Source organism: Oncorhynchus gorbuscha, linkage group LG02 (assembly GCF_021184085.1).
Source record: "Oncorhynchus gorbuscha isolate QuinsamMale2020 ecotype Even-year linkage group LG02, OgorEven_v1.0, whole genome shotgun sequence".
Classification (NCBI taxonomy): domain Eukaryota; kingdom Metazoa; phylum Chordata; class Actinopteri; order Salmoniformes; family Salmonidae; genus Oncorhynchus; species Oncorhynchus gorbuscha.
Window position 1 is genome coordinate 65,038,777 of NC_060174.1, and position 24,170 is coordinate 65,062,946.

The window sequence follows — 24,170 nt, forward strand, 5'->3', positions numbered from 1 at the left end:
GGGTCACCCTATATCACTCCCACGCAACGCACAACCTGCCCCCCAAACTGAGGATGTATCACTTACACCCCTCCAGAGACAGAGCTGGAAATGGATACATGTAGGGCTCTTCTCCTCTAATAGCCAGAGGGGATGAGGGGAGAAAGCAGGCCCACAGCATTGTTTGGGGGCAGTGGACCACAACAGAGATGCAACTCCCAGCCCTCATTAATCACCACAACCTTGACCTACATACTCTGTTTTTAGGTGATTTAATCAGAATGAAAAATAGTCCTGACCAAAGCGGGGCTCCAAACTGTGACCATTTGATTTTAATTATTGGCATCAGTGCGAGCTGAACATTGCACATGGTCACCTCACTTAAAAACATCAGATTTTTTGGGGAAGCTAAAACCATGATAATGTGCTCATGATTCCTGTAATTAAAGTTTCTGCCTGCCCCAGTACCGGTTTCGCTCAATATGGTCTGACTGCGACCCGCCCTGGACGGATCTTACCTGAGCATGCAAAACCCGCCCAGTCTTTCGATCGGCTCCTGGCTACTTCCTCGTTTTACGGGTCGCAGTAGCAACCCGTTTTATTGACACGTTTACCATTGAACTAGTGAGAGAGTTTGGATTTGGCCAGAGAGGATGAGTCAGATTTCACGGTTCATTTTACACACGGAATAATTGTACCGTTTCAGCTAGTAAAACTGACAGCTGTTTGTTTTTGATGAAAGTACTGAAGAGTGCTCGTATGCGTTGCATGAGTGTGCTTGCTGTGACTGTCACCCCCTGACATTGGCTACACTTGTAGCTACTTCCCACGGCATTGTGGGATAGCAGGAGCGAGGGACACTGTGTCTCAGTGTCGTTGCCGTTAATGCTCTCCCCGTTGAGTAGACTTGTAATCACAGTGACGTCTACACCGAGTGCACAAAACATTAGGAACACCTGCTCTTTCCATGACAGACTGACCAGGTGAATCCAGGTGAAAGTTATGATCCTTTATTGATGTTACTTGTTAAATCCACTTCAAGTCAGTGTAGATGAAGGGGAGGAGACGGGTTAAAGAAGGATTTTTAAGCCTTGAGACAATTGAGGCATGGATTGTGTATGTGCGCCATTCAGAGGGTGAATGGGCAAGACAACAGATTCAAAGTAACTTTGAACGGGCTATGGTAGTAGGTGCCAGGTGCACCGGTTTGAGTGTGTCAAGAACTGCAACACTGCTGGGTTATTTTACACTCAAGTTTCCCCATGTGATCTCAAGAATGGTCCACCATCCAAAGGACACCCAGACAACTTGACACAACTGTGGGAAACAGAGTCAACATGGGCAGCATCCCTGTGGAACACTTTCAAAACCTTGCCCCTAACTGAGGCTGTTCTGAGGGCAAAGGGGGGTGCAACTCAATATTAGGAAGGTTTTCCTAATGTTTTGTACACTCAGTGTATATGGCTACCAATATTAGTTATTTCTTGTGTTAGCTGTTATCCTACTTGAAATATAATCTTGGGAGGGGAGGAAAAATGGGCCACGTTACTAGCTACGGTCGGTGACACCACGATACAGCTGCCCAGTGAGAAAGAAAATGTGGTCTGACTGTATAACATTTTAAAATCCAATTGCGGGGGAAAACACAGCAACTATTGTCACAGTTGAAGAGGTTCTCAGTTTTGTGTAGGTATAATGCTTGAGCTCAATAGCGACTATTTTACAACCAATATATTTGATATGGCTTTGAGGTACAGAGCGCGCAAAATGCACGTCGGTCATTTTGCGATTGCATAGGCCTCATTAGGTAGTAGTCTAGGCTACAACTGCAAAGTTATTTGGGACATTACATGTACTGTTAGATTAATGCATGGCTATTAGCAGTGGCTATTATTTTTAGAGTTAGCGATCTAGCTAATGTGTTTTGTGTTTCCACTTACTGAGGTGGTGAATTAGCCCCGAATAAGTAACCTTCGATATCAGTGCGCATAGATGCAGGCAAATGTATCTACTGAACAACAACTACAAAAAAATATAATCGGAACATTCTGGAGCCCTATTTTAACAGTAAAATATAACATTGTCAACTTACAATTCATGACAATCACTGGATTAGGTTGCACATTCAAATATTTTGAAACACACCATGTCAAATAAAACATTTGTTGAAAACCATCTCAGTAGTCTATTTCACTTCTTAATAAAAGCACTGTGAATGACCTTCTAAGATGCCAGTTGAATGAAAACATGACTTTCAGAAATAAGATTAGATTGTTTCCTCACAGCAAACAGAAGCAACAATGTAACTACACGCCACAACAACAACCAAAAATGGTGCGACCAAATCATGGGTTGGTGCCACCAACCGGGAAAAAAAGAAAATAAAAAGTTAGACTGGAGCCCTGCTAGGTCACTAGATGGACCTTAAATTATCTCATGTCCTTGCACCCACATCTCATAAACATTCGAAGATTGCGCGTCGATTTACGCTGTGTTTGCACGGTTTCTAAAGATAAATGTGTTCATTCACACAAACTCTTGACGCATTTATGAGCGGCATTAAAGACACACCCATTCCCAGAAACTCATGCACTTCGACACACATATTGTCATGTGTGTGTGCTGGTGATGAGTCTCTGCTGATGCAGGTTTAATTGGCCCATGTGGGCCTGTGTGTGCTAGGGCCTGAGCTGATACAGTAATTAGAGACCCCTTTAAGGAGCTGCACAGCCCCTGGTAAACACACACACAGCACAGGCTTTTCAATTACTCTTTTTATGGCTGCTCACACACACACACACACACACACACACACACACACACACACACACACACACACACACACACACACACACACACACACACACACACCCCATCTCCATTAATACATACACGTACTTAAGTACAGCAGCACCAAATAAACTATTGGGCAATACATGAATTGGCTTAACTGAATACAAGCCCATAGCTTTTGGGAAGTACTGTATGTATGTAGAGTCCTGTAGATTCAGGAGACATCTCTTTTCTATCCCACACAAACACATAGCCAATACGGTCTTGATCTCAGTCTCTCAGGCTAAACACAGAGACATATTAGGGCACCCGAGTCGTGCAGCGGTCTAAGGCACCGCATCGCAGTGCCAGAGGCGTCACTCCAGACCCTAGTTTGATTCCAGGCTGCATCACAACCGGACGGGATTGGGAGTCCCATAGGGCGGAGCACAATTGGCCCAGCGTCGTTCGGGTTAGGGTTTGGCCGTGATTGTAAATAAGAATGTGTTCTTAACTGACTTGCCTTGTTAAATAAAAGGTTAAATAAAAGAAAAATGAATAAACATACAGACAGATAAATTCTCTCTCGGAGGCTTAAGGTGTCCGACACATCTTTAACAGCTAGTAAAGGCTTTGCGGCCAATTCTATACTGAGAGATATTCTTCCTACATGCATCATTCATGTTGTACAGCACAGGTGTGCATTGATCTCCCCTTTCTGGCATGAAAACGCATCCAAAATGCACGTATGCGTGTGCAGATATTACCCCCTCGTCCCAATCCTGTGATGTCAGAAGGTAGTCCATCCTACATGCCTTTGTTCTCTCACATGGCCCAGGCACACAGGGCCTAGTTACCTGGAGCGTTGGGCCAGTAACTGAAAGGTTGCTGATTAGAATCCCCGAGCTGACAAGATATAAATCTGTCGTTCTGCCCCTGAGCAAGGCAGTTAACCCACAGTTCCCCGGGCCAAGATGACGTGGATGTCGATTAAGGTAGCCCCCCGCACCTCTCTGATTCAGAGGGGTTGGGTTAAATGCAGAAGACACATTTCAGTTGTACATCTGACTAGGTATTCCCCTTTCCACGGACTGACTCAACATAACCCAGACCTTACCCACAGACACAGACAGTGAGAATGGCTGACTGACAGAGAGAGATACACAGACAAAGCTGGGGGAAAGACAGAGAGGATCATGGGAGCAGACAGACCGGCTAGACAGACATAAGAGACCGATATGAGAGTGACCAACTCGAGCATCACGTCGCTCTTCTGCTAATATGTGCAGGAAGAGATAGGTCGGGTGGATGTGCTGTGAATGGAAAGGCAAAGGGATCTCTCCCATTAAATAAAACTAACAGACTTTCCCCTTTCCCCCTGAGGGGAAGACCAAAGTTGGCCCCGGCCCTCTTCTACAACTGGAAGTTTTGATGATGCCGGCTCCCATCTGTACATGAAGGGGAGCCGCCCCCGCTGGGCTCAACAAAGACCTAGCCACTATTGTTTGGGGAGCGTTTGATGCGCACGGGGTTGATGACGAAGGGGGTGGGGAGAAGAGTGCTGCTTTGCTTTTGTGATGCTGTCCGTTTCTCCGTCTCCATCCTTGCCCCTGACCAAACGCCATCTGTGGCAGGAGCAGGGAAGCAGGCAGACAGCAGGCCCTTTGTACATTTGTTAGTGCCCACAGAGTTCCAGCAAAACACGGCTGACTACCCCCCCCAGCCAAACCATCATGCTGCAGCCTCTTCATCAAGTCCAGAAAGGGCTCTTTTATTCAAAGGACATTCAGACTAATAGATGAAGCCTGGTTTGTAGTGACGCTGAGAGCAGGAGGAGGTAGGAGGGTTGAATGAACTTTTAGTGTAATGTGAATAGGTAATGCCCCCGTCACACCTTCTCCAGTGGATGTGGTCTATTGTCTCGCAACAGACCGATGTAAATTAGCATTGAGATAGGCTTGACATGTGAATAGGCAAGGCTGGATTTTTTAAATATATATATATTTTTTATTTATTTCACCTTTATTTAACCAGGTAGGCTAGTTGAACTGCGACCTGGCCAAGATAAAGCATAGCAGTGTGAACAGACAACACAGAGTTACACATGGAATAAACAATTAACAAGTCAATAACACAGTAGAAAAAAATGGGCAGTCTATATACAATGTGTGCAAAAGGCATGAGGAGGTAGGCGAATAATTACAATTTTGCAGATTAACACTGGAGTGATAAATGATCAGATGGTCATGTACAGGTAGAGATATATTTAGTGGACGTATGAACTAGACTTAACCAAACCATGACATTTAGCTCATACTATCTGGTTCAAACATCAGATAATTACCCCTCCGGTAGAGTGGAGTGGGGTGGGGTGTACTCAGCTGCAAAATGGCTGCCATTTATCACCAAGGTTAGGGTAGCATACCGCTGGTGGATGAAGAGGAGGCACAAAATGTCACCTTTTACTGGAACATCTTTCAATTCAGTTTTTAATATAAATTCTGTCTTAAAATGCATTATGCAAACATGGTACATTGTATGGAGCAAAAGAGATTGGCTCCAATGATATGTAGAAACTCAGTCCATTTGCCTTTCCTGCAAAGCAGCTTAACAAAGGAGACTGTATCGTATCAGTGGTTGTTTGACTGGGGCTGCTGGGCTAATTTGATGTGTGCCTCAAGAATGCTAGCTGCTGATCGAGGGAGATGACCTGTGGGCAGTTGCTCCACACACATGGCCCTCTGAAGTTACCACAGCACACACATGGCTCCAAATTAAACACATTCTAAGCAATGTTCTCCTCAGCTAATCACATTCATTTGGACCGAGATAAAACTCCGTAATAGAATTCTGTCCTTAATAGAATTATCAGCAGTCTAAAGCACACCGGGCATAAACAGAAACAGGGGGGTGACGGTGAGAGCTCCTCGCCTAATATAGGCCTCCATCATTTCATTTTGTGTACTGGATTAACCTTCTCACATGATCCTTTCTGTTACTTGTAACGAATTAGTAGACTAGCGTGGATAAGTGTCAATGGACTAGCGTGGATAAGTGTCAATGGACTAGCGTGGATAAGTGTCAATGGACTAGCGTGGATAAGTGTCAATGGACTAGCGTGGATAAGTGTCAATGGACTAGCGTGGATAAGTGTCAATGGACTAGCGTGGATAAGTGTCAATGGACTAGCGTGGATAAGTGTCAATGGACTAGCGTGGATAAGTGTCAATGGACTAGCGTGGATAAGTGTCAATGGACTAGCGTGGATAAGTGTCAATGGACTAGCGTGGATAAGTGTCAATTAATGCAAAAGTGGCATAGAATGTATAAATCAACAGTTTTGGAAATATAATATTGTTACTGGCAAAAAGACTGATATTTGATTCTCTTTAATGTTATTGTATGTTAACAATGAGCACGTAGACTTCATCAGCAAAATATGTAACAATAGAACTCTGGCCTGTCTGACAGGCATGCATGTGTTCAGACAGTTTTTCCCCCAGACATGTTGACGCAGACTAGCAAATCTACACAAAACCCCTAGGGACGAAACAGGAGTTTCAGCCATCTGTGAAAATCCTAATCAGATTGCCAAGAGTGTGGCAGCTTCATGAGTCAATACGTGTGTGTAAAATGGGAAAGTGTTAGCATTCTGGAGCCAGCGGAATGTGTATTTATATGCGTGTGTGTGGGAGTAGTGGGTTGTGCGATTTGGTCGGCTGGGAAAATCTAAGAGTGTTTACATGTGTATATGGAGGTTGGGAAAATCTAAGAGTGTTTACATGTGTATATGGAGGTTGGTGTCCAGTATAACCATACCCTCTTTTGTTTTCATTGGTTGTAAGTGATCACATGACAGAGTCAAGCTACACCACTGTAGCCAAATTTCAACTGACAGTGAAATACTATAGTGCTCAGGAGTCACGACAAATCTCAAACAATAACATAACCAAATGTTCATGTTCAAATATCCTATATCTACAGCAGTTACACCCATCCTATCATTGTTTTTTGTTGGAGGGAAAGTCTCTCTCGTTCTCCTGTATGTGCAGTGCAGTGTGTTGGTGCCCTTTGGGGTGGGGTAGGGTAGGGTAGAGTTGCATAGCGTAGAGTAGGGTCATGCAGCAGCATGTTGGCTCAAACATCTGGCAGGTTGGGCATCTGCTCTCCAGCCTCTCTACAAGGTCAGGGCATCGGCTTACAGCTCTCACACATTGCCATGGGAAAACATACTGAACTGCCGGCAAACTGTCAACAACATACTGCAAACACACACACCTTGCCTTTCTTGGTCTTTGTATGCATCTCACGTAAATACGACACACAAACACACACAGTCTGATTCATGCTGTCTCAGTGGACTAGTCCATTGCTGAGGCTGCTGGGATGATCCTGTGAAGAAAAAAATGCCTACCTGATTACTCATCTCTTGCGCAATTAGCCTATAGCTGTGTCTGTCTGTACAGAGACTGCTGGCACAGGAAACTGGGGGCTCAGACCATTTCACACAATGTTGCTTGAGTGAACCTCCGGCTGTATCCAAGTTAGTTGATACAATGTTTTAAGTTCCTTGCTGACAGGCCATGCATAGCCAAAGTGATTTATAGGATATTTATTTTTAATAAGGATATTTTCTACCTGCGGGCTGCAATGTTTTTGTTGGCTTTATATAGGCAATTTTTACATATTGGTAATGGCAATAAGTTACTTTTAGAGTTGTAAAATGTTCATTGAGATATAATTTCTATTAACCACATGACATTGATTAAGCTATATGAAGACTTTTTAAAATATAATTAATTGAAACTGTTCCAAAATGTGCATATGAAATCCTAACTAGCACGCAGATCAGTGGAAATGGTACAATAACATGGCATTCCAAATGGAAAAGGTTGCTGACCGCTGGTGTGGCAGAATCCACGAAGGCTAGCAGCAGCGGGGAACTGTGTTTTTTCTTCCGGTTAGGTCGTATTGGTTTCTGGCTGCCTCTTTAGTCATTTGTGTGTCTTCATTTTTAAATTTCAGTGCTTAAAGCATCAGTCAAATTAGCCTAGATACTGTATAATTGATTTTATTCAAACATGGTGCGTCTACAGTGCATTCGAAAAGTATTCAGAACCCTTGACCTTTTCCTCATTTTTTGAATCAGCCTTATTCCAAAAAAGGGGGAAAAAGTTAAGCTACACACAATCCACCATAATGACAAAACAAAAAAAACAGGTTAAGAAATGTTTGCAAATATATTAAAAATAGAACAGTAATACCTTATTTACATAAGTCATCAGACCCTTTACTCAGTACTTTGTTGAAGCACCTTTGGCAGTAATTACAGCCTCGAGTCTTCTTGGATGACGATACAAGCTTGGCATACCTGTATTTGGAGAGTTTCTCCAAATCTTCTCTGCAGATCCTTTCAAACTCGGTCAGGCTTGGATGGGGAGCATCGCTGCACAGCTATTTTAAGGTCTCTCCAGGGATGTTTGAGCAGGTTCAAGTCCGGGCTCTGTCTGGGCCACTCAAGGACATTCAGAGACTTGTCCCGAAGCCACTTCTCTTGGCTGTGTACTTAGGGTCGTCGTCCTGTTGGAAGGTTAACCTTCGCCCCAGTCTGAGGTCCTGAGCACTCTGGAGCAGGTTTTCATCAAGGATCTCCCTGTATTTTGCTCCATTCATCATTCCCTCGCACCTGACTTGTCTACCAGTCCCTGCCGCTGAAAAACATCCCCACAGCATGATGCTGCCACCACCATGACTCACCGTGGGGATGGTGATAGGTCTCCTCCATGTGTGACACTTGGCATTGAGGCCAAAGATTTAAATCTTGGTTCATCAGACCAGACAATCTTTTTTCTCATGGTTTGAGAGTCTTTAGGTGCATTTTGGCAAACTCCAAGCAGGCTGTCATATGCCTTCCACTGAGGAGTGACTTCCTACCATAAAATGCCTGATTGGTGGAGTGTTGCAGAGATGGTTGTCCTTCTGGAAGGTTCTCCCAGCTCCAGAGAGGAAATCTGGAGCTCTGTCACAATGACCATTGGCTTCTTGGTCACCTCCCTGACCAAGGCCCTTCTCACCCGTTTGCTCAAATTTGCCCAAGCAGCCAGCTCTAGGAAGAGTCTTGGTGGTCCCAAACTTCTTCTATTTAAGAATGATGGAGGCCACTGTGTTCTTGGGGCCCTTCAATGCTGCAGAAAGTTGTTGGTACCCTTCCCCAAATCTGTTCCTCGACACAATCCCGTCGCGGATCTCTATGGACAATACCGTTGACCTTATGGCTTTGTTTTTGCTCAGACATGCACGGTCAACTGTGGGACCAGAGTTTGCGTGGGGCAATAAGTTTCCTATGCTGACGCAGTGAAGAGAGTAGAGGATAGCCCAAGCGTGAGTGATTTGACTCGGAGCCACCCAGTGAGTAGGCCTGACGAGAGAGAGATCCAGAAAGTACACTTTTAAGTAAGATTGGATTTATTGCATTTATAGCCATGTTGATCAACTGCACTGCGCTGAAGGAGCGGAAATCACAGAAGATGGACGTGGTAGTTGCAGCAGCAGAGAAATGTAAGAGATATTTTAGTTCAGAAAATCTACAGGAAGTTTTGAGATGAGAGAAGGGGTTGTTTAGGGACAAAGTAGTGGGACGGGGTGGTGGATTTTGGGGATAGTGTATAGGTGCAGGGTTTGATGGTGGTGCAAAATGTTTGGTAAAGGTATTTCTCCCAAACTAAATATAAAAGTGTTGATATTAGTTGTCAGGGGTCTTTACTTCTACATGATTGTGTTTTGATGTATTTCTGATAGAAAACATCTAGCAGAAAAAGTATTTAGACTAAGACCCCTTTTCCATTGGTGCTCATGTGTCCTTTTACATGGGAAACGCCCTGGTGCTCATGTGCCCTTTTACATGGGAAACGCCCTGGTGCTCATGTGCCCTTTTACATGGGAAACGCCCTAGTGCTCATGTGCCCTTTTACATGGGAAACGCCCTGGTGCTCATGTGCCCTTTTACATGGGAAACGCCCTGGTGCTCATGTGCCCTTTTACATGGAAAACGCCCTGGTGCTCATGTGTCCTTTTGCATGGAAACGCCCTGGTGCTCATGTGTCCTTTTCCATGGAAAACGCCCTGGTGCTCATGTGTCCTTCTACATGGAAACGCCCTGGTGCTCATGTGTCCTTTTCCATGGAAACGCCCTGGTGCTCGTGTCCTTTTCCATGGAAACGCCCTGGTGCTCATGTGTCCTTTTCCATGGAAACGCCCTGGTGCTCATGTGTCCTTTTCCATGGAAACGCCCTGGTGCTCATGTGTCCTTTTCCATGGAAACGCCCTGGTGCTCATGTGCCCTTTTACATGGGAAACGCCCTGGTGCTCATGTGCCCTTTTACATGGGAAACGCCCTGGTGCTCATGTGCCCTTTTACATGGGAAACGCCCTGGTGCTCATGTGCCCTTTTACATGGGAAACGCCCTGATGCTCATGTGTCCTTTTCCATGGAAACGCCCTGATGCTCATGTGTCCTTTTCCATGGAAAACGCCCTGGTGCTCATGTGTCCTTTTGCATGGAAATTACCATGAACAGATCCTCCTGAAGAAGAGAGAAGAAGTGACTGCCCTGGTTCATCCAACCATCCATCTATAATGTGTTTTTCTGAACTAATGACAATTATTTTCATGTGTCATGTGCAAGAATTGTCTACTGACTTGAAGCATCTTGGATAAAGAAATCACAATCATTAAAACCTTCACTTTACATGATCCGTCTGTCAACTGCTATTCAAAGCGCTACTGACTCAATCATCCTAAAACTAAAATAGAGAGGTTTCTTTTTCTGAACCAGAAGTCATGTACTTGGACTTAAAATCAGCGTAGAAATAGAACACATTATCCATGCAACTGACGCATTTCTCCTTTCATCCCAACAGTGTTCTTTGAACAGGACTATCTCCATCTGCCAGTTGAGATTTAATGGAGTATTTGATAATGCCAGCTTAAACATTGTATGCCTTTCATTTTTTTCTCTCTCAAATATGACAAAGTCATCATCAAGAGGAATCCCTTGTGGAAAATGGCAAAATGGAAGAAAAAAAATGGCTGAGCCTTTTCCTTTTACGCAAAAGCCTTTTTCGCCACTGTTCACCAATCCTCACATTCTACACTACAAGGTGTTACAATCATGTGTGAATGGAAATGCACCTTCTATAAAACCAAAACAGCCTTCTTTATCCATCTGCTTGTCCTCACTTCCTTTAGCAGCACTAATCTACAGCAAACATATCCTTTTGTAGCACAGAGAAAAAGGTGAATGTAGCAGCACTGACCAAACACACCACACCCATAGCAATATATTCAGCCAATCGGCTTCTTGCCTTACATACTGTCTGCAACAACACTCAAAATCACCATCAACACTCCATGCGTTCAATGTCAACATGGACGGCATATCTCTCTTCTTTCACAGGTCCTCACTATCCTTACACTTAAATAACTCGCCAAGTAACTTCTCACTGACAGGTCTTGCCTTTGACAGGAACATTACAGCCTACCTGATAAGACAATAAGCCTGCTCGGTCACCACCACACACACACACACACACACACACACACGCACACGCACACGCACACGCACACGCACAGCCATGCCAGAAATAGTGCACACAAACTTCCTGTATTCACAGCTTCTCATGACTCGGTATGATTCATTTAAAATCTAAAATAAAAAAAATGTATACACATCGCTCTGGTATTCTTGTCCAGTGATAGACCATAGCAACAGTATACACTTAACACTTTCTATGATGTGCTGAAACCAACTCACACGGTCATCATGTCACAAGATTCAAGTCGGTCAGATCATTTGTTGAACTGATCACTGTGACGTTAGTATGTTTGTTTTTAGCAGCTAACAAATGCATCTCGTTCCACAAATAGACCCAACAAGTATCTCGTTAGCTGGCTGAAGGAACATTCCATGTATAATTCAAACATAGCACTTCAAAGTAGGCGAGAATAAATGAACATCTCTGAGGCAGTCTAGTAGGCATACTGTAGGTCTCTCCTATCTACACTGAAAAATATATATATATAAAAAGCAACATGTAAAGTGTTGGTCCCATGTTTCATGAGCTAATATATATATATATTTTTTTTAAATCACAGAAATGTTTAATGCACACAAAAAGCTTATTTCTCTCTAATTGTGCACACATTTGTTACATCCCTGTTAGTGAGTTATCCTTTCTCGAGATAATCCATCCACCTGACAAGTGTGGCATATCAATAAGTTGATTAAACAGCATGATCATTACACAGGTGCTACTTGTGCTGGAGACAGTAAAAGGCCACTCTAAAATGTGCAATTGTCACAACACAATGCCACAGATGTCTCAAGTTGAGAGAGCGTGCAATTGGAATGCTGACTGCAGGAATGTCCACTAAAGCGGTTGCCAGATAATTGAATGTTAATTTCTCTACCATAAGCCGCCTCCAACATTGTTTTAGAGAATTTGGCAGTACGTCCAACCGGCCTCACAACTGCAGACCATGTGAATTGGGTTGTGTGTGTGAGTGGTTTTCTGATGTCAACGTTGTGAACAGAGTGCCCCATGGTAGCGGTGAGGTTATGGTATTGGCAGGCATAAGCTATGGACAACGAACACAATTGTATTCTATCTATGGCAGTTTGAATCCAGAGATACCGCAACGAGATCCTGAGGCTCATTGTCATGCCATTCATCCACACGGCTCCATGTCGCAAGGATCTGTAAACAATTACTGGAAGCTGAAAATGTCAAGTTCTTCCATGGCCTGAATACTCACCAGGCATGTCACCCATTGAGTATGTTTGGGATGCTCTGGATCGATGTGTACGACAGCGTGTTCCAGTTCCTGCCAATATCCAGCAACTTTGCACAGCCATTGACGAGGAGTGGGACAACATTCCACAGGCCACAATCAACAACCTGATCAACTCTATGCGAAGGAGGTGTCACACTCCATGAGGCAAATGGTGGTCACACCAGATACGGACTGGTTTTCTGATTCAGGCCCCTACTTTTTTAAGGTATCCGTGACCAACAGATGCATATCTGTATTGGCAGTCATGTGAAATCCATAGATTAGTGCCTAATATATTTCAATTGACTGATTTCCTTATATGAACTGTAACTTAGGAAAATCTTTGAAATTCTTGCATGTTGCATTTAATTGATATATTTGTTCAGTATAAGTAGAGGGGAGTCTTGCATATAGGACACAATTCTTTACCTAAATGTACACAATAAATCACAACCCACTGGGCACAGACCTCAAATCAATTTCTATTCCACGTTGGTTCAACAGAAACCAGTATGTGCCCAGTGGGAATGAACTTTATTACTCTGTATTCATTTTAACTAAGACCTTTGTGAAACCTGATTTAAATCATGTCCCTAACATCACAGGCTAGGAGCTATTTTCAATCTGACTAGGCTGGTGTTTGCCATTTCCCCTTCATTTGTTATGAGGCATCAGGCAGGCAGACACTGCCTGATGTGTTTGCATTTGTCAACTAGCTCACCCGAGTAGCCTACATTGCCCACCAAGACCATGCAATGACATAATTACAGACACGCAAACAACAAATACAAACACACAGAAACACAAACCAACTCCTATACAGGCACTTCCTCTTGAGTTCGTTACCCTGGGTTTGCAAAAGGAAGACTCTGTTCCTCTGAAACTAGTGACTTGTTTAGAAACAGTGGGTGTGTTAATTCAGGAGCTGACAGGGGGTTGACCCAGAAACAGCTGGTTTTGTTTTAACACATGGGCACTAACTCCATCAGAGGCCTTGACAGCAGACGACTGCAACCAAAACAGACAACTTTACATAACACGCACATTATGAATAGCCCTTTAGAATCATTGTCATGCTAGATCACTGTCCTATACACAGAAGAATTGAGACTCATCCCACTACAGTACTGAACACCAGGGGAGTCATGCACCACCATAATCTGAGGGGGCACAAATTACATGAGGAAAGCTTTGGGGTGGACCGGAGGTGGGCTAAATTGGAGAATTTAACATTTTTTCAAGCACATGAAACTACTTTTTCCTACCATCTAGAGCCATAATCATTATGCTTAATCGATGTCAACAATCATTTATCTGCATCCTCCTGACAGGTGTTTTTTTAATTTATTTTTTATAAACTAAATATGCATCTCTGCTCAAATCTTGGTAAAAGATTGAAAGGAATATGAGTCTTGTTCAGTAAATTCAGTAACTGTTTGCTTTTCTGAGGTCTACCAACGGTGTCAGCAGGCTTTTTTAAAATTTCACCTTCATTTAAGATGCCAAGATGGTGTAGCAGTCAGACGTCTTTGTCCTGTCATGTCCCTTGTATATATCGTTTTACATATTTTTCGTCGCATATCCTTTAAATTATTTTGCTAAACCTCATCATCTAAATACTCTCCTGCAACCCGCCTCACCCAATGTGGTGTGGATCTGCTTTTTTTTCCTAAAGTATTTATATTTACTTCGGATTTGGAATCCCTCAACTGAAGCTAGCCAACTAACTACCAGCTATCAGTCAGCAATCTATTGCCAGCGGTCATCAGCTAACCTTCAGCTCGGAAAGCTCTCGATAGTTCCAACAACGTGACTCTAACCAGAGCATAACGGACCCGTTATTTTTATCCCCGGATATCCTATCCAAACTGAAAATTTTCATCTGGACCTTCACAACTAGCTGACCGCAATCCCGGATGACTACTCCTGTCTAGTGTTTCCATCCCAGAGCAAGCACCAATTTAGCTTGAAGCTAGCCCGGCCAGGGCTCCTGTGCTACCACCGAAGCATACTCCTGGGCTACAATATCGGCCTGCTAGCTACCTAGAGCTACTTGGAACCCTACTAATTCAACGACTGGTCTATCGACGTCACTGCACAAAGAAGCAAAAATAGACTTACCCCCATTGCGACGTCCCCTCCCTCCCCCCAAAGGCTAACTTTCTAGCCCCTGCTATCTGCTTGCTTGCTAACCCGGTCTGCTAACTGCTAAACTGCCAGGCCCTGGTCTGCTAACTGCTAGCTTGCCTGCCTGGTCTGCTAACTGCTAGCCCTTGCTAACTGCTTGCTTGCTAACCCGGTCTGCTAACTGCTAGCTTGCCTGCCCGGTCTGCTAACTGCTAGCCCTTGCTAACTGCTTGCTTGTTTGCTAACCCGGTCTGCTAACTGCTAGCTTGCCCTGGTCAACTAACTGCTAGCCCATGCTAACTGCTTGCTTGCTAACCCAGCCTGCTAACTGCTAGCTTGCCCTGGTCTACTAGCTGCTAGCTTGTTTAGCTCCGGCCTACTAACTGTTAGCTTGTTAGCCTGCTAACTGTCTGAATCGCTGTGTCCCCAGCCAGCCCAACCACTCACTGGACCCATATGTTCACTTGGCTACGCATGCCTCTCTCTAATATCAATATGCCTTGTCCATTACTGTCCTGGTTAGTGATTACTGTCTTATTTCACTGTAGAGCCTCTAGCCCTGCTCAATATGCCTTAACCAACCATGTTGTTCCACCTCCTACATATGCGATGACATCACCTGGTTTAAACATCTCTAGAGACTATATCTCTATCTTCATTACTCAATGCCTAGGTTTACCTCCAATGTACTCACATCCTACCTTACCTTCGTCTGTACACTATGACTTGAATCTATGCTATCATGCCCAGAAACCTGCTCCTTTTACTCTCTGTTCTGAACGTGCTAGACGGTCAGTTTGCATAGTCTTTAGCCGTGCCCTTATCCTACTTCTCCTCTGTTCCTCTGGTGATGTGGAGGTTAATCCAGGTCCTGCAGTGCCTAGCTCCACTCCCACCCCCCAGGTGCTCTCATTTGTTGACTTCTGTAACGTAAAAGCCTTGGGTTCATGCATGTTAACATTAGAAGCCTACTCCCTAAGTTTGTTTTACTCACTGCTTTAGCACACTCTGCGGGACCTCATCCCGTCAGTAGATGATGCCTGGCTATTCTTTAAAAGTGCCTTCCTCACCATCTTAAATAAGCATGCCCCTCTCAAAAAATGTAGAACTAGGAATAGTTATAATCTTTGGTTCACACCACACCTGTCTGCCCTTGACCAGCACAAAAACATCCTGTGGCATTCTGCATTAGCATCGAATAGCCCCCTGTGATATGCAACTTTTCGGGGAAGTTAGGAACAAATATACACAGGCAGTTAGAAAAGCTAAGGCAAGCTTTTTCAAACAGAAAGTTGCATCCTGTAGTACTAACTAAAAAAAGTTATGGGACACTAAAGTCCATGGAGAATAAGAGCACCTCCTCCCAGCTGCCCACTGCTCTGAGGCTAGGAAACATTGTCACCACCGATAATTCCACTATAATTGAGAATTTTAATAAGCATTTCTCTCCAGCTGGCCATGCTTTCCACATGGCTACCCCTACCCCGGTCAACTGCACGGCACCCTCCACAGCAACCCGCCAAAGCTCCCACCATTTTTCCTTTACCCAAATCCAGATAGACAATGTTCTGAAAGAGCTGCAAAATCTGGACCCCTACAAATCAGCCGGGCTAGACAATCTGGACCCTTTCTTTCTAAAATTATTTGCCAAAATTATTTCCACCCCTATTACTAGCCTGTTCAACCTCTGTCGTATCATCTGAGATTCCCAAAGATTGGAAAGCTGCCGCGGTCATCCCCCTCTTCAAAGGGGGTGACACTCTAGACCCAAAATGCTACAGACCTATATCTATCCTACCCTGTCTTTCTAAGGTCTTCAAAAGCCAAGTTAACAAACAGATTACTGACCATTTCGAATCCCACCATACCTTCTCCGCTATGCAATCTGGTTTCAGAGCTGGTCATGGGTGCACCTCAGCCACGCTCAAGGTCCTAAACGATATCATAACCGCCGTTGATAAGAGACATTACTGTGCAGCCGTATTCATTGACCTAGCCAAGGCTTTCGACTCTGTCAATCACAACATTCTTATTGGCAGACTCGACAGCCTTGGTTTCTCAAATGATTGCCTCGCCTGGTTTACCAACTACTTCTCTGATAGAGTTCAGTGTGTCAAATCGGAGGGCCTGTTGTCTGGACCTCTGACAGTCTCAATGGGTGTGCCACAGGGTTCAATTCTCGGGCCGACTCTCTTTTCTGTATACATCAATGATGTTGCTCTTGCTGCTGGTGATTTTCTGATCCACCTCTACGCAGACGACACCATTCGGTATACTTTTGGCGCCTCCTTGGACACGGTGTTAACTAACCTCCAGACGAGCTTCAATGCCATATAAATCTCCTTCCGTGGCCTCCAACTGCTCTTCAACGCAAGTAAAACTAAATGCATGCTTTTCAATTGATCGCTGCCCGCACCTGCTCGCCCGTCCAGCATCACTACTCTGGACGGCTCTGACTTAGAATATGTGGACAACTACAAATACCTAGGTGTCTGGTTAGACTGTAAACTCTCCTTCCAGACTCACATTAAGAATCTCCAATCCAAAATTAAATCTAGAATCGGCTTCCTATATCGCAACAAAGCATCCTTCACTCATGCTGCCAAACATACCCTCGTAAAACTGACCATCCTACCGATCCTCGACTTCGGTGATGTCATTTATAAAATAGCCTCCAACGCTCTACTCAACAAACTGGATGCAGTCTATCACAGTGCCATCCGTTTTGTCCCCAAAGCCCCATACACTACCCACCATTGCGACCTGTACGCTCTCGTTGGTTGGCTCTCGCTTTATACTCGTCACCAAACCCACTGGCTACAGGTTATCTACAAGTTTCTGCTAGGAAAAGCCCCGCCTTATCTCAGCTCACTGGTCACCATAGTAGCACCCACTCGTAGCACGCGCTCCAGCAGGTATATCTCACTGGTCACCCCCAAAGCCAATTCCTCCTTTGGTCGTCTTTCCTTCCAGTTCTCTGCTGCCCATGACTGGAACGAATTGCAAAAATCTCTGAAGCTGGAGACTCACATCTCCCTCACTAGCTTTAATCACCAGCTATCAGGGCAGTTTACAGATCACTGCACCTGTACTTAGCCTATCTATCTACCTACCTCATCCCCATACTGGTATTTATTTATTTTGCTCCTTCGCACCCCAGTATCTCTACCTGCACATTCATCTTCTGCCGATCAATCATTCCAGTGTTTTAATTGCTATATTGAAATTACTTCGCCACCATGGCCTATTTATTTCCTTAACTTACCTTATTTGCACTCACTGTATATAGACTTTTTGTTTTCTTTTGTTCTACTGTATTATTGACCGTATGTTTTGTTAATTCCATGTGTCACTCTGTGTTGTTGTATGTGTCGAATTGCTACGCTTTATCTTGGCCAGGTCGCAGTTGCAAATGAGAACTTGTTCTCAACTAGCCTAACTAGAGTACACAACATCAGTCATGGGCTTCATCAATAAGTGCATCGATGATGTCATCCCCACAGTGACCATACATACATACCCCAACCAGAAGACATGGATTATAGGCAACATCTGCACTGAGTTAAAGGCTAGAGCTGACTCTTTCAAGAAGCGGGACTCTAACCCGGAAGCTTATAAGAAATCCCGCTATGCCTTCAGACGAACTATCAAACAGGCAAAGCATCAATGCAGGACTAAGATCGAATCGTACTACACCGGCACTGGTGTTCGTTGGATGTGGCAGGGCTTGCAAACCATTACCTGCCTCTCTCTCGTTGTACTCCACAAGGAGACTGCCTGTTACGCAAATGCAGAAAGCCAAGGTAAGTTGCTAGCTATCATTAAACTAATCTTATAAAAAACAATCAATCATAATCACTAGTTAACTACACATGGTTGATGATATTACTAGATATTATCTAGCGTGTCCTGTGTTGCATATAATCTGACTGAGCATACAAGCATACAAGTATCTAAGTATCTGACTGAGCGGTGGTAGGCAGAAGCAGGCACGTAAACATTCATTCAAACAGCACTTTTGTGCGTTTTGCCAGCAGCTCTTCCTTGTGTGTCAAGCATTGCACGGTTTATGACTTCAAACCTATCAACTCCCGAGATGAGGCTGGTGTGACCGAAGTGAAATGGCTGGCTAGTTAGCGCACACTAATAGCGTTTCAAACTTCACTCGCTCTGAGCCTTGGGGTGGTTGTTTCCCTTGCTCTGCATGGGTAACGCTGCTTCGATGTGGTGGCTGTTGTCGTTGTGTTGCTGGTTCGAGCCCAGGGAGGAGTGAGGAGAGGGACGGAGGCTATACTGTTACACTGGCAATACTAAAGTGCCTATAAGAACATCCAATAGTCAAAGGTTAATGAAATACAAATGGTATACAGGGAACTAGTCCTATAATAACTACAACCTAAAACTTCTTACCTGGGAATATTGAAGACTCGTGTTAAAAGGAACCACCAGCTTTCATATGTTCTGAGCAAGGAACTGAAACGTTAGCTTTCTTACATAGCACATATTGCACTTTTACGTTCTTCTCCAACACTTTGTTTTTGTATTAAACCAAATTGAACATGTTTCATTATCTACTTGAGGTTAAATTGATTTTATTGATGTATTATATTAAGTTAAAATAAGTGTTCATTCAGTATTGTTGTAATTGTCATTATTACAAATACATATTTTTAAAAATACATATATATTGGCCGATTAAATCGGTATCTGCCTTTTTGGTCCTCCAATAATTGGTATCGGTGTTGAAAAATCATATATCGGTCGACCTCTACTAAAGGGAAGCACAGCCGAGAGCTGCCCCAGTGACAAGAGCCTACCGGATGAGCTAAATGACTTCTACGGTCGTTTCGAAGCAAATAACACTGAAACATGCATGAGAGCACAAGCTGTTCCGGAAGACTCTGATCACGCTCTCCACAGCCGATATGAGTAAGACCTTTAAACACGTCAACATTCACAAGGCCGCAGGGCCAGACGGATTACCAGAACGTGTACTCCGAGCATGTGCTGACCAACTGGCAAGTGTCTTCACTGACATTTTCAACCTCTCCCTGTCCGAGCCTGTAACACCAACATGTTTTAAGCAGACAACCATAGTCCCTGTGCCCAAGAACACTAAAGGTAACCTGCCTAAATGACTACCGACCCGTAGCACTCACATCTGTAGCCATGAAGTCCTTTAAAAGGCTGGTCATGGCTCACGTCAGCACCATTATCCCAGAAACCCTAGACCCACTCCAATTTGCATAGTGCCCTAACAGATCCACAGATGATGCAATCTCTATTGCACTCCACACTGCCCATTCCCACCTGGACAAAAGGAATAACGTATGTGAGAATGCTATTGGCCGCTCAGCGTTCAACACCATAGTGCCCTCATCAATAAGCTAAGCACCCTGGGACTAAACACCTCCCTCTGCAACTGGATCCTGGACTTCCTGACAGGCTACCCCCAAGTGGTAAGGTTAGGGAACAACACATCCGCCATGCTGATCCTCAACACAGGGGCCTCTCAGGGGTGCATGCTCAGACCCCTTCTGTACTCCCTGTTCACTCATGACTGCATAGCCAGGCACGACTCCAACACCATCATTAAGTTTGCTGATGACACAACAGTGCCTGATCACCGACAACGACGATGGGGAGGTCAGAGACCAGGCCATGTGGTGCAAGGACAACAACAACCTCTCCCTCAACGTGATCAAGATAAAGGAGATGATTGTGGACTACAGGAAAAAGAGGACCGATCACACCCCCTTCTCATCGACGGGGCTGTAGTGGAGCCGGTTGAGATCTTCAAGTTCCTTGGTGTCCACATCACCAAAAAACTAAAATGGTCCAAGCACACAAAGACAGTCATGAAGAGGGTACGACAACACCTATTCCCCCTCAGGAGACTGAACAGATTTGGCATGGATCCTCAAAAGGTTATACCTCTGCACCATCCTGACTGCTTGCATCACTGCCTGGTATGGCAACTGCTCGGCCTCCGATCGCAAGGCACTACAGAGGTTAGTGCGTACGGCCCAGTACATCACTGGGGCAAAGCTACCTGCCATCCAGGACCTCTACACCAGGCAGTGTCAGAGGAAGGCCCTAAAAATTGTCCAGCCAAGTAATAACAAGCATGAAGCTCAGTATGTTGAACTGCATTCTATCTCTCATCACCTCCATCAATAATTTCACCACCTGGCTTCAGAGGCCACCCAATCAGGCACCACATGCATGATGTACAGTTGGCTATTAGACCCTGCAGTATGGGAATCCAGCAGCATCATCATTTCATAAGACAAATTCATGCTTCATTCTGCCAAAACATACATAAGCTAATATGTATGATAGTGTATAGTATAGGCCTGCTATGTGTTCAACCACATGAACAGCATACATTGTACTCTCAAATCGACATGTGATATTTGACCTCTTGAGAATAAAATGGACATTTACTAATTTCACATCTATTCACCTAACATTATGATTAAACAGAAATTAAACGAATGTGTCTGTTCAATCCAAATGGATCTCGTACATCCCTAAGGGTGTAATGCGCCTATACACCCATCATTGTGGCTATGGAGACGGCGTATCTTTTGTCTTCGTCTGCCGGAGACAAAATAGCATTTCAGTGAACATGCAGAAATATTCATTGGGCAAGGTTTCACGATTCATCTTCCCATTCGCTAATAATTTGCTTCGCCTAGCCAGGCTACTCACCATCTAAAATGTAGGTTAATGTAAAGCCACTCTATCGCCCTGACTTGGTTGCGCTTGTCATTTCATTCATGCATATGGTATCAACAAGGGAGCGATTGGGGAGTAAACGACCAAAACAAGCCGTTGCCGCGGCATTGCAATCAATTGTAGAGAACGTGAATACTATGGCACATTTTTACACATTCAGCTCAGCCATTCTATTCCTTGCGAAGACACCACGATAAGAAAGCCAATGCAATACTGTCTATTGCACTATTCATCAAACAGAGCTGTTTGTGAAAATAGCCCATGGTAGGCTAATATAATAGTGCGCACCACGTTCAATTGTATACATATTTTGCTACCTTGTTGCATGGCACGCCTATTTGTTCAACCAGCTGAAGCCAGCGGGTCTCAGGAACAGCGAGCACTTCGGAAACCCACCTGCCTGCGTTGTATCAGTAAGATCATAGCACAGTCCAGGGTAGTCTCTCAGCTTCCTCCCGCTAAGATTCAACGTCCCTGAGCACACAGCATCCTCCAGAGCGCGGTCTAAACTCCGGGCCGTGTGGAGCTGATGCTGGTTGATCCCCAGGTTCCAGTGAGGTCCGTTGGATAAGTGATGGTTTGGAAGAGCAGTTACAGCTCCCACACCTCCCTGACTCGACGCCATTTTCATAAGAGGAATTATTCTTACAATAATAACAAGCGGTAGTTTCTCTGCCCATGCGCACAAAGTAGAGACTCCTGGGACTGTAGGCTAGACGTTAGGGGAAGGGCTTCTGAGAGGGCGTGGGCTCGGTTTAGCGCCGATGCTAAATTCGTTTTTTACTGGATATTTGGTGGATATTCGGTTTTCTCTCGTAAATAGCTATTGAACCAAGCATGCTATAACTTTGAATAAGGTATATTCTGAAACAGGGTTGGAGGGATAAAAATCCTCACTTTTTTTGGTTTTATTTTAAATAATAGGATCTAATATTTCAATCTTGAATAGCTCTTACACAAAGCATGCCATGACTATGAAAATCATATATTCTGAGTAAGGGGAGGTTGAACAAAAATGGTCTATGTGCTTATGGATAATTGGTTATTTGATTCAAAAGATGACTTGAAAAAAAACGGAAAACGGCTATTTTTTTTGTTTTTAAATTTGAAAAACGAAAATCGGAAAACGACTTGATTTGTCATTTATTGTGTCAGAATTATTATTATTATTAACCCTGCATTCTAATTAATTAAAAGCCCCTAAAATAATCTGTGTTTTTATTTACAGTAGTGATGGACAGCTGGAGGCATTTTGTTTTTCACAAGTGTAGCAGGCTGTGAGTTCTGCAAACACTGTTTCCAGGATGGGCTATTAGCACAACAATAGACTCTTCAACCTTTACAAAAGGATAGTTGTGCTGTCATCCTGTTAGAAGGTAACAGATTATTTTATTACAATGGTTAAATTGAATTTTCATTGTGGTCAATTGTGTTATTTGCCCCCTAGTGGAGCTTTCTGGTACTTAGAAAGACTACGCAAACAGGAAGTAGAGAATTTGTTCTGCACGCATAGATGCAGCTACAAACAACGCTACGGTGCAGGTCTTTCAATGTAGTTATTTCTTGTCACGCTTCAGCCTTGGAAAATATTTGTTTGTAAGTTGGATTCAAGCATTTAGCTAATGATGATAATCTTGTTATTGATAGAGTTGCTTACATATCAATGTTGGTTGATTGCATTTACTCACAAATTGCAATGCCTTTAATGTATGTCATTAGCTGTATTACTTTGCTCGTGCGTCATGCAAACGAATTGTAAAATATACAATACTGTAGTTTTATTACTGTTTCTAGTGTAATATGCTTTGCTATGCTACATAGATGGTTGTACATTATTAGTGTAATGAAAGGAGCCATTTACCATATGAGTAACAATTAGCTATATGGTTTGGCATCATGCCAGATGCATGGTACCTGTAGAAAAGGCCCATGGAGTTGGTGGAATAATCCTTTAATTCATTGCCATTTACTCAGCTGGGCCAGGGGCGCTTTAATTAGGTCAGGGGGAAATGTCCTACAGATCTCAACTCCATAAAAGGAGGAAATTGCCATCGCCTGATCTCGCTGCTTTCTCTTCCTTAACTCCATCTGATCCAGAAGTTCTGTGCGTCCATGAATCCACATAAGTCCACCGACTCTTACCTTTCATCTGAATGATCTGTGGTGATGGGGAGAGTGGGCCATTCAGTTATTGTTTATAGTTATCACTGCGGAGCGCGCTTGGAGCGCACGCTTCAAACGTATTGTGTAATGTGAATTGTCAATGATCACGGCCCTACAGATCCTCGTAGGCCAATTATGCAATCGATATGGTTCATGTGTATTGAAATTAATTATATGTACACATGAAGACAATTGAAAGCGTGAAATGAGAAATGTCATTGTTTGCTAACTGATTGACTTTGATCATGGGGATTATAGATTGTATAACCATTCACTGTTTGTATTCTTTCATGATTTATGATAAATAGTTATGAGCCTAAATGACTCGCGGATGATTACTATTGACTTCTTAATGAACCGGACTGTTGAATTCCTTAACTTATATTAATAATGACTGATATGATTTGATCTTTGATTATGAATTTGATTGTATACATGTTATTTGTTTCCTTTGTGATGCAGCACAGACTACTCAGTAAATATACCACTTTATGGTTAAAGGAATTCCTGCCTCAGTCTCCTCCATTCCTCTGTCACCTGACACGTGACCACCTGTT

The 24,170-nt window shown here is 43.7% G+C and overlaps 1 protein-coding gene across 7 annotated transcripts in view; it reads right to left on the reverse strand.

The window, feature by feature from the left end:
- The window catches only part of LOC124007255 (leucine-rich repeat and calponin homology domain-containing protein 2-like), a 78,138-nt gene extending 56,017 nt beyond the window's left edge, over positions 1 to 22,121 (reverse strand). For 3 of the 7 annotated variants that reach the window (XM_046317706.1, XM_046317721.1, XM_046317713.1), the window contains exon 1: positions 21,847 to 22,119. In XM_046317706.1, the coding sequence (XP_046173662.1) occupies positions 21,847 to 22,081 (235 nt within the window). In that variant the 5' untranslated portion in view covers positions 22,082 to 22,119. Of the gene's footprint in view, positions 1 to 21,846 lie in introns of all 7 variants that reach the window. The other 4 variants (XM_046317736.1, XM_046317729.1, XM_046317698.1 and 1 more) reach the window with 3 other exon arrangements.
- Between the last annotated feature and the right edge of the window lie 2,049 nt (positions 22,122 to 24,170).